At 42.1% G+C, this 16,789-nt stretch overlaps 1 protein-coding gene across 9 annotated transcripts in view; it reads right to left on the bottom strand.

Moving 5' to 3' along the window:
• Positions 1–16,789, bottom strand: part of MYO9A (myosin IXA) — a 139,062-nt gene that overhangs the window by 35,045 nt on the left and 87,228 nt on the right. For 4 of the 9 annotated variants that reach the window (XM_060755576.2, XM_060755579.2, XM_060755575.2 and 1 more), the window contains 9 exons: positions 15,723–16,036; positions 11,286–12,926; positions 10,329–10,410; positions 9,570–9,785; positions 5,456–5,568; positions 2,855–2,997; positions 1,833–2,041; positions 382–498; positions 94–282 (listed from right to left, as the gene is read on the bottom strand). In XM_060755576.2, coding sequence (XP_060611559.2) covers positions 94–282; positions 382–498; positions 1,833–2,041; positions 2,855–2,997; positions 5,456–5,568; positions 9,570–9,785; positions 10,329–10,410; positions 11,286–12,926; positions 15,723–16,036 — 3,024 coding nt within the window. The remainder of the gene's footprint in view (positions 1–93; positions 283–381; positions 499–1,832; positions 2,042–2,854; positions 2,998–5,455; positions 5,569–9,569; positions 9,786–10,328; positions 10,411–11,285; positions 12,927–15,722; positions 16,037–16,789) is intronic. The other 5 variants (XM_067471320.1, XM_060755573.2, XM_060755578.2 and 2 more) reach the window with 4 other exon arrangements.

Below are 16,789 nucleotides of genomic sequence, written 5' to 3' on the forward strand. Positions count from 1 at the left end.
GAAATAACAAGAGGGAGATAGTTTAAGGAACATATAAGAGTACAATCCTCATTCAAGAAAAATATAAGAACTTGCTGTGTTGAACCAGTTTACCTTTAGGGCAGTATAATCCAGAGGCATATATTCTGTCATATATTCATCCAAAAACACTTTGAAGGTGTTGACCCAGACCCGAACAGGGGATTCATTCCAGTCCCTCTGTTCAAACTTCATCGTTTTCTCCAGAATCTGTTCAAAAAGGGCGTACAGGTCTTTGTACCGGATGCTATTTCCATCGCCCATCTATAATAGTGCAGAGAGGAAATAAAGATAGATTTCCATTTTAATTTACAGGTGTCATGTCATATTTCACTTGCACTTGGCTAAAACAATGTAACTTACTGTCAAAGCTGAAGAGTAGAAACTGAAAATATTTTGTCGGAATTCTTTTAAGGCCTTTTTAAAGACAACATCCACCATTGTGTCCTTTTTACAATCTTCACTATCCAGATCGTTCATCTGTGAATCACAAAACCATCACATCATTACTTTGGCAACAATATGTGTGTTACTATTGCTCATTTATTATTTTATTATTATTTATTTATTTATAGTATTTATATTCCACCCTTCTCACCCCGCAGGGGACTCAGAGCAGATTACAATGTACATATACATGGTAAACATTCAATGCCATAGACACACAACATATATAGACAGACACACAGAGGCTATTTAACATTCCAGCTTCTGGCCACCAGGGGAGCTGTCGCTTCACCGTTCATTTGTGACACTGATGAAGTAGTTCCTCATTCTTTGCATACTTCCTGGAGATTTTTATGGCCTCATAAATCAGTTACCTACGTAAGAGGTACCTAAATTTCCTACTTGACAGATGCAACTGTCTTTCAGGCTGCAAAGATCGTCAGCAAGCTACACAAATTGGTCGGAAGCTCACTCCAACCTGGGCTGGCTTCGAACTCATGACCTTTTGGTCAGTAGTGATCTTAATGCAGCTGACTCCCAGCCAACTGCGCCACAGTCCCGGTTCTATAAATTTATAACATAAAAGAGATCTACTTGATCCAACCATGGGATCTATTATATCTATAGGATATAATTTTCTAGAAGGACTAGCAACCTGCTTCTACTAAGTGACCCTAAAATCAGTGTATAAAAACACCTTTCTATCTCAAGATTGGTATTCTTGCCCAATCAGGGTATATTCCAATACTGCCGTCAAGAACCGCCTGTTTAACTTAATGACTCATCATTAATAACAGAAATATCCTTTGTATACTTTTTTGTAAATAATGTTGTTGGCTAGGACCCTAATATCAGCCCTACAGTATCATCCCAGGTGGGTCACAAAGGTAGCTAATATATAATCCATGGGAAGATGTGAAGACATCCCAAATAGACTACTGCAATGCGCTCTAGGTGGGTTTGCCTTTGAAGACTGTTTGGAAGCTGCATTTGGTCCAATGAGTGGTAGCCAGATTGCTCATCGGAGCAGTGTACAGGGAGTATACAATTCCCCTGCTACTCCAGCTCCACTGGCTGCTAATCTGCTACTGAGCACAATTCAAAATGCTGGCTTTAGTCTAGAAATCCCTAAACCAGCGGTATTCAATTATTATTATATGTTGGAAACTGCTTTGAGTCCCTCCAGGGGGAAAAGTGATATATAAATGAAGTAAGCAAGCAAGTAAGTAAGTGAGTAAATAAATAAGATAGAGTTGTTCAGGCTCACTAAAAACAGGTTCACATACAGCTGAATCTTTAATTCTTATTCTATGACAACAGCAAACGCTACACAGTTCTTGACATGTCCATTTCCAAACACAAGTTACCTTTTTCAAAAGAAATTCATCCATGCTTTTCAAGTCTCTCGCACTGGTGATGATCTGAAGAGCATCGTTCTGCCACTGGGCAGGTTCCATAGTGACGCTGCTGATTTTCAGGCTGCGCTTTCGCTTCACTTTGGGAGATGGCTCTTTGTTTTCCTTACATTCCCTTCGATAGAGGCCAGACAATTCCGGGCTCCTTGGGGGAGTCAGCTCTAAGAGTGCAAATAATTAAATCAATACAAGTGCTTCTCCCATCAGTAATATGCCCAGCAATAGCGACACATATGGTGAACATTAATGACCCAAGTCCCGAGTTCCGGTGCTAAAGAACATTGTCCGGATGCCTGACCACTGTCTCCCAAAGCAAAGAAAGGAAAACTCAAGAAAGGAAAATGGAATGTTGGTGGACAGGAAAAGAGATTGAAAGATGGGCTCAAAGCCAACCTTAAAAACTCTGGCATAGACTCTGGGGACTGGGAAGCCCTGGCTCTTGAGTGCTCCAGCCAGAGGTCAGCTGTGACCAGCAGTGCTGTAGAATTTGAAGAGGCACGAATGGACGGCGAAAGAGAGAAACGTGCCAAGAGGAAGGCGCATCAAGCCAACTCCGACCGGGACCGCCTTCCACCTGGAAACCAATGCCCTCACTGAGGGAGAACATGCAGATCAAGAATAGGGCTCCACAGTCACCTGTGGACCCACCACCAGGACACTGATCTTGGAAGACTATCCTACTCCAGGTGTTTTGGACTTCAACTCCGACAATTCCTAACAGCCAGTCGGCTGTTAGGAATTGTGGGAGTTGAAGTCCAAAACACCTGGAGAGCCAAAGTTTGCCCATCCCTGGCTTAGATGATGATGAATGAAAATGCTTTTTCTAAAGATTTGAAAGAATGGAAACAATCACCTTACTAAGAGATTGGCTCTTTAATCTTCTCTGTGTGCCTCCTATATGAACCCTAGTTTATGAGCATTTAGCCACACGAATCCTGAATTAAACTGCCATGATTTGCCAATCACAAGCTTACCTTCATCAAGCTGTAGCCCTGTTGAATCTTGACTCGAATAAAATTCCAGCAGCTCCGACTGGGTGGCAAGCTTCTCCCTGCTCATTTTCTTCTCTCCCTGTTTTCCTTTCCCCCAGAATTTCATCTTGGCTTTTTGAGGTCTGCTAAATGATAAATCAGAAATGATGAGAGAGATCGAATCGGATTGTCCATTTTATTCCAAGTCTTTTTGGTACTGCCCAGGGATGCTTCTATTTTTATTTTGTGCCAAAATCATTGCATAAATAAGTATAAAAATAATAAAATAGAGGAAGCACAAGTGGCTAAATAATTTTTGACCAAAAACGGTTCTCGTGATGCTTTTCCTTGATTTGAGTCTACTCGGAGGAGGCTGATAGCCATACAGTGAGTGGCTTTCACAGTGTTCAACCTTATTTCTCTCCCAGTTAGCAGCAACATCAATGGGGGAAATGCCAGCTAGCTTACAGAGTCTATAACTGGAGCCCACAAATAATAATAATTAAAGAAAAACAACAGAGGGGGAACAATCTGGCACATTTAATCCCCTTTCAACAAAAGATTGCCCCAGGCACTGCCAGGCCATCAAATGCTAATCAAGGTGTCAGTTGAAACATTCACACCTAGAGTCCTTTGTCCCACCCTGGTCATTCCACAGATATATAAACCCTTTTTCCTAGTTCCAAGAGACCTCACTAACTCTGAGGATGCTTGCCATAGATGCAGGTGAAACGTCAGGAGAGAATGCCGCTAGAACATGGCCATATAGCCCGAAAAAACCTACAACAACCCAGTCAAAAATATTGATCTCATTTTGATTTTGTTCACACAAAAACAGAATGATTCTGTGCCGACCTGAATATAAGCCGAGGTACCTAATTTTACCACAAATAATTGGGAAAATGTATTGACTCGAGTATAAGCCGAGGGTGGGAAATGCGGCAGCTACAGGTAAATTTCAAAATAAAAATAGATACCAATAAAATTATATTAATTTAGGCATTAGTAGGTTAAATGCTTTTGAATATTTACATAAAACTGTAATTCAAGATAAGACTGTCCAACTCTGATTAAACCATTATTCTAACCTTCTTCAATGTAAATATGCTTACATGTCCTCCAATAATACTAAATAGAGTAAAATAATAATAATAATAATAATAATAGAGTAAAATAATAAATGTAACAATCACAATAATAAATAGAGTAAAATAATAAATGTAATAATAACAATAATAAAATAGTAAATGTAATAGTAAATGTAATAATAATAATATCAATAATAATAACATCAACAATAAAGTAAAATAATAAATAACACTGACTCAAGTATAAGCTGGGGGAGACTTTTTCAGCCTAAAAAAGGACTGAAAAACTAGACTTATACTCGAGTATATACAGTAATTTAGATACATTTGCATTACCACAATCAGTGGATTTTGGTCTCCACAGGAAAACAGAACCTCAGAAATATTTAATAAATAAAAAACACAGAGGAAAACCAAAATTAAGGTAAAGACAATAATCCCTCTTGTGCTCTCCTGCAAGGTAGCGTCATGCTGGCTTAGTGCTCTCTTTCCGCACGCACACACACATACACCCCACACCTGGCTTTTATACATTGGGATTGACAATTGCACCTCCAAAAAGGTACCCTTTAGCACAAGGCCCTCAATAAAGAGGAGTCTCGCCGCTTTGTGCGTAAATCATCTGATCAGTCCTGCTCTTTATTACTTATCTCCAGGGAAGTGTGTATTAAAACCTTTAAATAACATTTTCACACTTGGAAGTAAGTCACATTGACTTATGTGGAACTTACTGCTAAGTTGAAGTTTCCTCACTACTCAGCAACCACAGGATTGTGTTGCTAAAAAATTCTGACTTTTTAATGGCTAAATTATTATTTTAAATTAATTGTTCGCTGTGTATAAAAATGCTAACTATTCTGCTGTGATCACAAGTTTGTTATCACTATCATTTTGGAAGAAAAAAAAAGTTAACACAGTTCTAGACTTAACTGGATATAAATATTGCCATAGCCAGAAAGACAGAGAGAAAGTGAGTGACCGAGCTTAAAGACTGTGTTTAAAGCATCCAGAGCCTTTAAAAAAGGTAATTTGAAAGATAAAGCGTATATTGCAAAACATCATGAACATAGACCACATTATGCAAAATTAGGCCCAAAGAAAATAAGAATGCCATGCTCTGTATATTATATTATATGGAAATAAAACAAAACTGGGATTAAAAAAAAAAAAAAGATTTCCCCTGACATTAAGTCTGGTCGTGTCCGACTCTGGGGGGTGGTGCTCATCTCCATTTCTAAACCGTTGTGCATAGACGTCTCCAAGGTCATGTGTCCAGCATGACTGATGGAGTGCTGTTACCTTCCTGCCAAAGCAGTACCTATTGATCTACTCACATTTGCATGTTTTCGAACTGGTAGGTTGGCAGAAGCTGGGACTAACAGCAGGAGCTCACCCCGCTTCCCAGATTCGAACCACCAACCTTTTGGTCAGCATCTGCAGCAGCTCAGTGGTTTAACCCAAACAGAAATCAGGACAGAATAATGTAGCCTCTTTCCACTTCCTAGGCATTTTATACCTCCCATCTGCAGCTCCAATCTTCTGTGAAGATGACAGCTTTCCAATTTCTCCTTGAGACATGGTTTTATGAAGCTTTGCCTGGCCTTCACTCGATGTGAATCGCTGCAGCATCTGCAACAATATAAGCACGATGAATACTTCAACACTCAGAGTATCGTTTGGTATTATAAAGGCGACACAGTCTTCTTATGATGGTCTAAATATTTAATCTGCTGCAGAGAAAAACAGCCACAATAAAAAGATGCTTTCAGAAAGAACACCTTGCCTTGAAAAAGAGCTGGCTATATATATAGAAATGACGGGTTCCTTGTTACTGGAAGAAGGAATATGCCGCACATTGTTCTCTTCCAGCACTGGCTCAAAAAAATCAATATTGGCAAAAACAGCAAGCAACTCCACATGTTCTTTTATATCTATCTGAGGCATACTTGGAAGCCGCCGGCAGGTGGCTATGCACTCCAATTATTATACTTCTGATAATACCTCACAACCTACCCGTAAGGGAATATTATAAAACAGCTTATTATAAAACATTTCTGGGCAACTGGAGATGGATGGCTGAGTGGCCTTGCCAATTATTGGGAATTCAGATTTTAGTACAAATAAGTTTACTGGACACTAGCCACCCCTGTCATGTGTTTCTGTGGCCCAGTCTATGTATATGTGTTTTGTGTGTGTGAATATGTGTATGTGTGCATATATGTGTGTGTGGTTTTGTGCATGCATTGTAATGTATTTTTTTGCTTTTTAAGTCCCTTTTGTTATTATGAGTGATGGTCACTCGTTGGCCTGATAGGTGTCTTGTGTCCAAATTTGGTGTCAATTCGTCCAGTGGTTTTTGAGTTATGTCAATCCTACAAACGAATATTACATTTTTATTTCTACTAGGCATCCTCTGCCACACATTGCTGTGGCCCAGTCTGTGTATATGTGTTTGTGTGTGCATATGTGTGTGTATATATTTGTGTATATGTATATGTGTGTGTGTTTGCATATATATATGTGGTTTTGCGCATGCAATGTAATATATTTTTTGTTTCTTGGCTTTTTAAGTCCCTTCTGCTGTGTTTTTCAGTGTTTTTATGAGTGATGGTCACTTGTTGGCCTGATAGGTGTCTTGTGTCCAAATTTGGTGTCAATTCGTCCAGTGGTTTTTGAATTATGCTAATCCCATAAAGGCAGATTTTATATATAGAGAGAGAGGGAGGGAGGGAGGGAGAGGGAGAAGGAGAGAGAGAGAGAGAGAGAGAGAAAGAGAGATACTAGCCGTCCCCTGCCACGCATTGCTGTGGCCCAGTCTGTATATATATATATATGTTTTTGTGTGTGTATATGTATTTTGTGTGTGTGTGTATATATATGTGTGTGTGTGTGTGGTTTTGCACATGCGTTGTAATGTATTTTTTAAGTCTCTTATGCTGTGTTTTTTAGTGTTTTTATGAGTGATGGTCACTCGTTGGCCTGAGAGGTGTCTTGTGTCCAAATTTGGTGTCAATTCGTCCAGTGGTTTTTGAGTTATGTTAATCCCACAAACAAACATTACATTTTTATTTATATAGATTGTGGAGGCTCCTTCTCTGGAGGCTTTTAAACAGAGGCTGGATGGCCATCTGTCGGGGGTGCTTTGAATGTGATGTTCCTGCTTCTTGGTAGGGTGTTGGACTGGATGGCCCATGAGGTCTCTTCCAACTCTATGATTCTATGATCTCCCATCATTCAATTCCATAAGAAGGGTTCCTGATACTGAAGAAAGTAAATCTCTATCCATTGTTTCAGCGCCATCGACTCTTTTATGTACTCTGTCTTGTTGCCCAGTCTTGCTTGCTTTTATAAATCCTCCTGCATGTAGGAGTTACCCAAGCCCCATTATATGGTCTGCAATTTTCTACAACCCTTAAAACATTGCAGTATATTTTGGGAGATGTGGTGACCATAATAATAGAGATGTTCCAGCTCCAAAGATATTATAAAACAAAGTCCTGCTAAAACTGTAAAATGCAAAACATTCTGTAGCAGTTGCATTTCCATTTATATTCTTCCATTTGATTGCTCTGCAAAGTTATCTTGCCCAGGAATAGACATCAATCTTTCTCTGCAGGGTGGACTGTGGCTGTATTGGCCTGCTTTGTCCTGGCTGGCTGGGACCTCATCAGAATCCATTTTCTCCGATGCACACAGAAGCCCATGAAAAATGTGCAAAACTGGGGAAATGCCAAGTGGCAGAGCTTTTGTTCACCACCAACTGGCACAGAGTTGATAACCTGTTCTGCTTCTTTCATGGAATTAATGAGCTCTGCACACAAAGATGAACTGCTTGACTACCCGGCTTCTTGTACTGAGAGCTCAAGATAAATATCCTACATACTCATGGGTTCAGGCATCAGTGCAAACCTTCTGTATCCACTGTTGCATCCGGATTGCTAGTCACCTGATTGAAAAAAGTGTTGACAAAAGCTAGCCACTCATATGTGAACATAAAGGAGCTGCTGGAAAATTAATGTAACAGTCTAGAAAGACCAAAACAAAATACAGATGGCAATACAAAATAAACATGGTAAAGAAACACATGCTCGGATATGAATATTTATACCATATTCATGAATGACAATGAGTATGAAGTTTAGCATTAGGTAAAAAGCAGAGCTTGATGAGACAGGCAGGTGCTTTGACGTAGTTGTGCTAAACCACCCGTGAAAATCCTGAAGGGACACCAAGGGTAGCAGAGGAGGCGAAAATACAGAAAGAGATGAGTTCTATGAGGGCTATTTGCATGCAAGTGACAACAATTAAATGGTGGCAGAAGGATCAGAGGAGCATCCTGAGCAGTGGTGTGAACGGGCTCCTTCGAAGGATAACATTCTTCAAGCAAAAAGTGAGGCCAGCACCCTTCATGCCAGTGATTCCCAGTGGGAAAGGCATTACTCTTTGTAGAAACACGGTTTTGTAATACGGCCAAACCTCCAAGAACACAGCATGTTTTCTGTCCATTCCAGAAAGACAGTTTAACGCTACATAACTATCCGGTCTATAATTTGTATTCAATTAAGAGAGTTGAATAAGAAGACATCGTTCAATAAAAATGTCGCTGCTTCTCCCTGAGACCAAGGCTCTTCCAGTGTTTTTATGAGTGATGTTCACTCATTGGACTGATAGGTGTAGTGTGTACAAATTTTGTGTCAATTCGTCCAGTTGTTTCTGAGTTATGTTAATCCCACAAACGAACATGACATTTTTATTTATATAAATTTAATTTTACAAATTGATTGGCTGAGTCTATCTAAAACCTGTGGGCCATGGACCACCAGTGGGCTGCAAGGACGAAAATCCAGTCCACAAGCCTCCTTCCTTTTTTTTTATTTCTTTCTTTATTTTTTTTCCCACTCCTTTTTGAGCCAACTGCCACTTCTTCCCTGTTGCTGACCATGGCATACATTATGTATCAGAAACAAGAACAGATGTTGTTTATCCAATTTTATTTGTCGTTGCTTCTGGTGTGAGAGAATTGGCTGTCTGCAAGTTGCTTCTGGTGTGAGAGAATTGGCCGTCTGCAAGGACGTTGCCCAGGTGACACCCGGATGATTTGATGTTTTTATCATCCTTGTGGGAGGCTTCTCTCATGTCCCCATATGAAGAGCTGGAGCTGACAGAGGGAGCTCATCCACCTCTCCCCGGATTCGAACCTGCGACCTATCGGCCTTCAGTCCTGCCGGCACAGGGGTTAAACCCACTGCACCACCCGGGGGTTTATCCAATGCAATTGTCTGAATCAGCAACCAAACCAAATCTAAAGTTGACCAAAAACTGATTTGTAACCCTTTTGGTACTAATGTTGGAGAGTGATCATTGGTCAAAATGGACTCTGGTCAAAGTGGTCCCTGGTCAAAAAAAGGTTAGAACCATTGATCTAAAGAAAGCAGGGTGCAGTATTGGAGCCTCAGAGAGCATCAGAGAAAGAGATGAAGCAGCAAGATGATTCAATTTTCAACTGTGTTCTTAAAGGCTATCCGCCATCACTGTGATTATGAGATGGGAGACAGAGCAGTGGAAGGTGTCAGTAGAGCTAAGGGTTAGCCAAGAAATGCTCCCGCACAGCTGCGTGTTGCATAAATTACCATTTCAGAGTCACTGTGACAGGGCTGCCCAAGTCTGGCTGCACAGCCGGGCTCAGGGTGAGGAGGATGGTCAAGGGAGAGAAGGAATTCAAAACTGTCCTCACAATCCTCTTCCTCCGTATCCCCCTCCCAATCCGCACAAGCACCTCTAGTCAAGAAATTGGAGCGTGTCCGTGCCATGCGGGCTTTCTTTTTATGGGCCGGTCTGGCAACCTGCTTGATACCAAATGATAAAACAAATAACATGAAAATGCTTTGAACAAACAAACAAAAACACAGGTGGTTCTGCTGGCACTGAGAATGGGGAACGTGCAACATAAGGATTTCTTTCAAAACCATTGCCAAATGATTTCTTTAAAAGATGAAGTCACAAGTGGGTACCAAACCAGAAAATGAAAGGAAATATATTGTAATGGAAGCTGATATAAATAATGGAGAAGGGGGGAAAAAAACTAAAAATGGACAACACAATTGATTTAGATATATCTTATACAGAGGGATAATCCAGAACAGGACATTGACCTAGTTCTGAATGAAGGATGCATCTATGACTGGGTTGCCTTTGCTTAGTATTGTATTACTGAAAGATGTTATGGTCTGTGGACTTGCTGAAGGGCAATGCTTTCCTTTGATTTGGGGGTTCCCAATGCAAACAGAACCCTTCATGGCCAAGCTATCTCTGCATTCTTGCCTATATTCTTCATTAACTGGTAGTTAATTGTTCAGTTTAGGCAGCCAGCAGAGAAAGGGGTTGCTTACCTCGCCCCTGAATGGTCCAGAAATCTTCAGAGATTTCTTATGTTCTTCTTTTGAAGCCAAAAGACGTGTTGAAGATTCTTGGCTGAAACCAGAAAACAGTATTATGAAGTCTGGCAGACAAGTACTGTATATTCTGGCATATAAGACGACCCCCAACTTTTCCAGTTAAAATATAGTGTTTGGGATATACTCGCCGTATAAGACTACCCCTCTTCCAACGCACACCAAATAAAAAATTTAAAAGCATCAGATTTGATTTCCATATGGTAATTTTCCTATTACTGTCCTTCCTTCTCTGCCTCTCAGATCTCGCATTTGCACCGCTTCACTGCAGTCTTCAGGAGCAAGATCTGAGAGACAGAGGAGGAGGGATGGTAATAGGCTACAAGAGCGGGCCAGACAGGTAAAATAGGTGTGTTTTCCTGGGCCCAGAGCCACTCTATCTCTTTTTTCCATACCTCGGGTGCCCCGGATGCCTGCAGCTTGGCCCGCCCTTCACTTACACCTTCCCAGTGAGGCACCCCGTTACCTCACCATTGGGACCGCATTAAATCCACAAATCCTGATAAATGGATTTTCTTCTACCATACTTGTACAGCGTCGCCCTTAGTGTTTTCATACAGTCGCTGAATACGGCAGGGATGCTGCCACTGCCATTTTTGAGCTCCCTCCACAATATGCAGCAACCACAGATTCTCCAATCCAGAGTGGAAGTTTCAGCATCCGCTCTATAAGACGACTCCCAGCATATAAGACTGCTCCCACATATAAGATGACTCCCATGCATAAGGCTACTCCTAAGTATAAGACGAATCCTGCGTATAAGACTACTCCCACATATAAGACGACCCCTGACTTTTGAGAAGATTTTCTTGGGTTAAGAAGTAGTCTTATATGCCAGAATATGCAGTATATAACAGCCCCTTAAAAATGTAAATATCCTACCAATATACTCACCTACTACCCATGTAACAGTCCTTTGGGGTAAAAAAAATGGGACCAGCTCTGGTTTCACCAGGTAAGTTTTCAGAGCCTTGGCTTGGGATTCTGGGCAACCGGAACCTCCTCTCCCTTGCAGATGGATTGCTCAAGCCTTCCTGAGAGTTGGTAGCCACCTGTGAGTTTAACTGTTCTGTACCGGTTGACTGTTCCTTGGCATCTGGGACCCGATCTTCCTTTCGTTCCAAGATCATGACAATAGTCTTTTCCTTTTGGGTCATCTTGCTGGCAGGTGGGCTTTCTTTTTTGAGGGCAGTGAAAGCTGTACTATTCAAAGACGTTGTGGTCTCTGGGCCCGTCGAAGGGCAATACTCCCCTTTGTTTTGGGGATTTGCAGGCTGAGGCTCGGCTATTTTCTTTGGTGACTTGAGAGAGGCTCCTTGGGAGAACTCTCGGATTCTGTTCTGCTCATTCTCTTGCCGCTCAAACTCTTCAAAAACTTTACGCTGTTTGCCCAAAATTTCCTTCTGCTGTCGAATCTGCTCCATCATTTCTTTCTCATTCTGAAGCTGTTTTTGTTTCCTTCGCTCCTCTTTCTCCACATTGAGCTTCTCCAGCTTCTTGAGAATGGAATCTGAAGAAGGCCCTTCTGAAGCTTGAAGAGCGAAGCCCTCTTCTCTGCTGAAGGAAGGCAGACATTCTCCATGGTAGCTGTCCAATTGAGGATTCTTTTTTACTTCTGGAAGAAAAGGTGTGTCCCGCACTTCCGTCTGCCTGTTCCTTAAATTGTTCTGTATTACCGAATGTCCAGATTTCAGATTGTCTTTTGGGGGCAAGTAAAAGGTAGGGAGGTTGCTTGAAATGAGTGGTTCTCTTGCGTGCACATTATGAACTACTCCCTGTAGGTCACGAACTGGCCGCTCTGTAGTTGCAAGGCACTTGGGTAATTCAGAACTTGACACTGTCTGTTTTCTATCTGGCACATTGCTATTTACATCGGCAGTAAACATGGGGATGCCTTGAATTTCTCCCAGTTGAGGGCTACTCAGTACTGAGTTTCTAGGAAAAAGTTGGGCATCCTGCTCCTGCAGCTTCTCTTTCGGGATCTCTTCGTGGCTCAGCATCTCTAGACTTCCTTGAGAGACTTCACTCTCTGGGGTTCCCTGGGGAGAGTGGCCCTCCTCAGAAATCCACTCCGGGGAGCACTGGCGCTCCTCTGACGGCGATGTCCCACCAGTGGAGCGGACCTTGAGCAACTCCAAACTGAAGTTGGCTTGCTCCAATTCACGCATCCGACGGCTCTCTCGTTTTGCACGCACTCCTTTTTTCTGATTGAGGTCTTCCAGCGACTTTGGTCTCTCTCTCACAACAACTTGCTCTTCCAGGTTTGTTCCACTCTGGCTGTTGGCTCTTTCGTGGTGTTTATACAACGAAGTCCGAGAATTATCCAAGGGGTCTATTTGACCGATTCTATTTTCCAGCCCTGATTTATGCTCTTCGACCTCTTTCACTCTCTTTTCAAATGAACCGTCTTCCCAGTCAGAGGGGTCTGAACCCTTAATGTCCAAACCATCCCCTTGTTCTCGCCCATCTTCTTGAGCTGCTAGTCCATTTTTCAGTTTAGATCTTCTCAAGCTCTGCTGCTTTAAAGTTCTAAACCTGTTTTTTATTTTAAAGAAAAAAGGTATCAGATGTTGGATTCATTGAAGTAAACGTCTCCGCAAGTCAACAGTTTGCTACTGAGTTATTGTTATGATGCAATCAGCATGGATATATTAAATTAAACAAATGCAGCCACAATTTTTCATTTTATAAGATCCCAGTGAGCATCCTTATAGTAGTACTAGCCGTCCTCTACCAAGCGTTGCTGTGGCCCACATGGGGGTTCTGTGTGGGAGGTTTGGCCCAATTCTATTGTTGGTGGGGTTCAGAACAATAAATCCCAGAAACTACAACTCCCAAATGTCAAGATTCTATTTTCCCCAAACTTCATCAGAGTTCACATTTGGGCATATTGAGTATTCGTGTAGAGCAGGAGTCCTCAAACTTTTTAAACGGAGGGCCAGGTCACAGTCTCTCAAACAGTTGGAGGGCCAAATTATAATTTGAAAAAAAAATGAATGAATTCCTATGCACACTGCACATATCTTATTTGTAGTGCAAAAAAACCCCACTTAAAAACAATACACTAATTAAAATGAAGACCAACTTTAACAAATCTAAATTAGTATTAGTAAAATTTATTAGTATTTCAATGGGAAGTGTGGGCCTGCTTTTGGCTGATGAGATAGGATTGTTGTTGTTGTTGTTGTTGTATGCTTTCAAGTAATGCCAGACTTAGGTTGACCCTGAGCGAGGGCCAGGTAAATGATCTTGCAGGGCCCTATCCGGCACCTGGGTCTTAGTTTGAGGACCCCTGGTGTACAGTTTGGTCCAGATCCACCATTGTTTGAGTCCACCGTGATCACTGGATGTTGGTGAACTACAACTCCAAAACCAAAAGACACTGCCCACCAAACCCTTCCAGTATTTTCTGTTGGTCATGGGAGAACTGTGTGCCAAGTTTGGTTCAATTCCATCGTTAGTGGAGTTCAGAACGCTCTGTGATTGCAGGTGAACTTTAAACCCCAGCAACTACAACTCCCAAATGACAAAATCATTTTTTTGAGTGAAGGACATACATTGGGTTGTTAGGTGTCTTGTGTCCAAATTTGGTGTCAATTCATCCAGTGGTTTTTGAGTTCTGTTAATCCCACAAACGAACATTACATTTTTATTTATATAGAAGGGTAGACTACTAGTTTAGGTACCCTTCAGCAATCTATCATGTACAAGGTGGTTTGGACTATAACTCCCAATGCACCCAGATAACAAGGTTATGCTGGTTGATGATGGAAGCTGGAGACTGGCCTATCTGAACACATTTCAGGGGGATGGTCTATTCTACCAAAGCTTCTCTGCCATTTCAGGTTTTTCCAGCAACTGCAACCTGATGTAAAGGTAAAGGTTTCCCCTTGACATTGTCTAGTCGTGTCTGACTTGGGGTGGATGGGTGGAGGGGTGCTCATTTCTGTTTCCAAGCCGAAGAGCCGGCATTGTCTGTAGACGCCTTCAAGGTCATGAAAGCCCCTTCTCTAGAAGCTTTTAAAAAGAACCTTAAAACCTGGCTCTTCTGCTGTGCCTTTGATGAGTAGGTCTACAATTTCACATGACTGTTTAGCCTCAAAGTTTTGTCACTGGAGTAGATGTCCCCCCCTTGTGGGAAAGCTTGACTCCACAACCCCCGCCATAATAAGCCCTCTTCCACAAATTATCTGCTTCTCTCTTTTATCTCGTCTGAGTTTTTAATTAGTTTTAATCAGTTTGTCTTTCGATCATTACTGTGCCTGTGTCTATTGTAATTTTCAAATTGTTACGTATCCACATGTTTTATGTAATTATGATGTTATTGTTTATTGTTCGCGTTTTTGGTTGTGTCTTGGTTTTCTTTATTGTAATTGTTGTTCGGGCCTGGCCTCAAGTAAGGTGCTCCGAGTCCCCATCGGGGAGATGGTGGCGGGGTATAAATAAAGATTATTATTATTATTATTATTATTATTATTATTATTATTATTATGACTGCATGGAGCACCATTACCTTCCTGCAGAAGCGGTACTCACATTTGCATGTTTTTGAACTGCTAAGTTGGCAGAGCTGGGCCTAACAACAGGAACTAACTCTGCTCCCCAGATTCAAACCACCAACCTTTCGGTCAGCAAGTTCAGCAGCTCAGTGGTTTAACCCAGTGCGCCACCAGGGTGATGCTTCGTTTTTAAAATTGTTTTATAAAATACTTTATTTAAACCCTTACAGTTGTTAACTGTTACTATTTTTAAACTGGTTCCACTGATTGTAGTTGAATGCCCCTTAGATCTTGGTGGCATATAACCTAACCAGGGGCAGGCATGTAGCTGGGGGGGGGGGGGGGGGGGGGGGGCTTGAGCCCCTCCGAAATTCTCAGGGTAGTCTGCGAGAAGGCCTTACTGGTACATTATTTAAACTGTTATGTTTATTCATATCATGATCTGATCACCATACTCAATATATCCCATATGCATGGGGTTATTGGGATAACGATACAAAAGGTTTGCTAGGGTAGATCCTCAGCCCCCCCCCCCCCCCCCGCCCCCAAAATCAAACTCAGCACACCCCCCCCCCCAATCAAAATCCTGGCTACTGGCCTGACCAGGGGGGTACTGTGAATTGTTATGTTAACTGTTTATTGTTTATGTTTTGTTTTGCACTTGTTGTATTTTGCATGTTACACCTTGAGTGTTCTGTGAGCCGCCCCGAGTCCCTCTGGGAGATGGTGGCAAGATACAAATAAAAGATGATGATGATGATTATTATTAATTCAAAATCCCTGAATTCTTCTTTCAAGTCCATGTAAATTATTCCTCCCTTAAAAGTATTACCTTTCTCGTTCTCTGCATCCTTTGTATGCTGCTTGCAACAAAATGACTTTGTTCCTGGTGTCCCTATAGAGTCTTCTGGTACGGTAGGTCCGCCATTTTGCCTGGATGGTAGTAGCTGCCGCATGCCTCCGTCTTAGACATTTCCGCCAATAGCTCTGGATCGTAAACCCCGCCATCCGCATCTGCTGGAATCTTCTCCTTGCCACACAGCCTCGCCAGTGGGCTTGAAGAACAACTGCGGCCTTGTCTAAATGGGCTGAATTATCCTCTTCTGACTCAGCTTTTTTTCTTAGCAAATAATGACGCCAATTTTTCTAAAGGGAATTAAAAGAGAAGGGAAAAACATTTTCCAGTATTCTTGAAAGATTGGGTAGCATTGCCACAACGGGTCAAATCAATACTATATGAGGAATGTTTAATTTTCAGTAATTGTTTAATTGTGTTGTTGTAGGTTCTCCTGGATTCATCCCTGAGCCTGGAATCCCAGGTTGCAGCGGTGGCCAGGGGAGCTTTCGCACAATTAAAACTTGTGCGCCAGCTGCGCCCATACCTTGGGAAGTCAGACTTGGCCACAGTGGTCCACGCTCTCGTTACATCCAGGATAGACTACTGCAACACACTCTACATGGGACTGCCTTTGAAGACTGCTTGGAAGCTTCAAATAGTCCAACGAGAGGCAGCCAGGTTAATAACTGGGGCAGCATACAGGGAGCACACAACTCCCATGTTATGCCAGCTCCACTGGCTGCCAGTTTGCTACCGGGCACAATTCAAAGTGCTGGCTTTGGCCTATAAAGCCCTAAACGGCCCTGGCCCAAATTACCTGTCTGAATGCATCTCTCCCTATGAACCATTGTGGAGATTAAGATCCTCCAGGGAGGCCTTGCTTTCCGTCCTGCCGTTGTCACAAGCGCGATTGGTGGGGGCGAGAGACAGGACCTTCTCGGTGTTTGCCCCCGGCTATGGAACTCCCTTCTTGGTGAGATCAGTTCAGCCCCCTCCCTCCTGTCCTTCAGATGGATGGTCAAAACTTGGCTGTGGGACAGACCTCACAACCTCTGAGGATG

The sequence above is a fragment of the Anolis sagrei genome, chromosome 9 (assembly GCF_037176765.1).
Source record: "Anolis sagrei isolate rAnoSag1 chromosome 9, rAnoSag1.mat, whole genome shotgun sequence".
Classification (NCBI taxonomy): Eukaryota; Metazoa; Chordata; class Lepidosauria; order Squamata; family Dactyloidae; genus Anolis; species Anolis sagrei.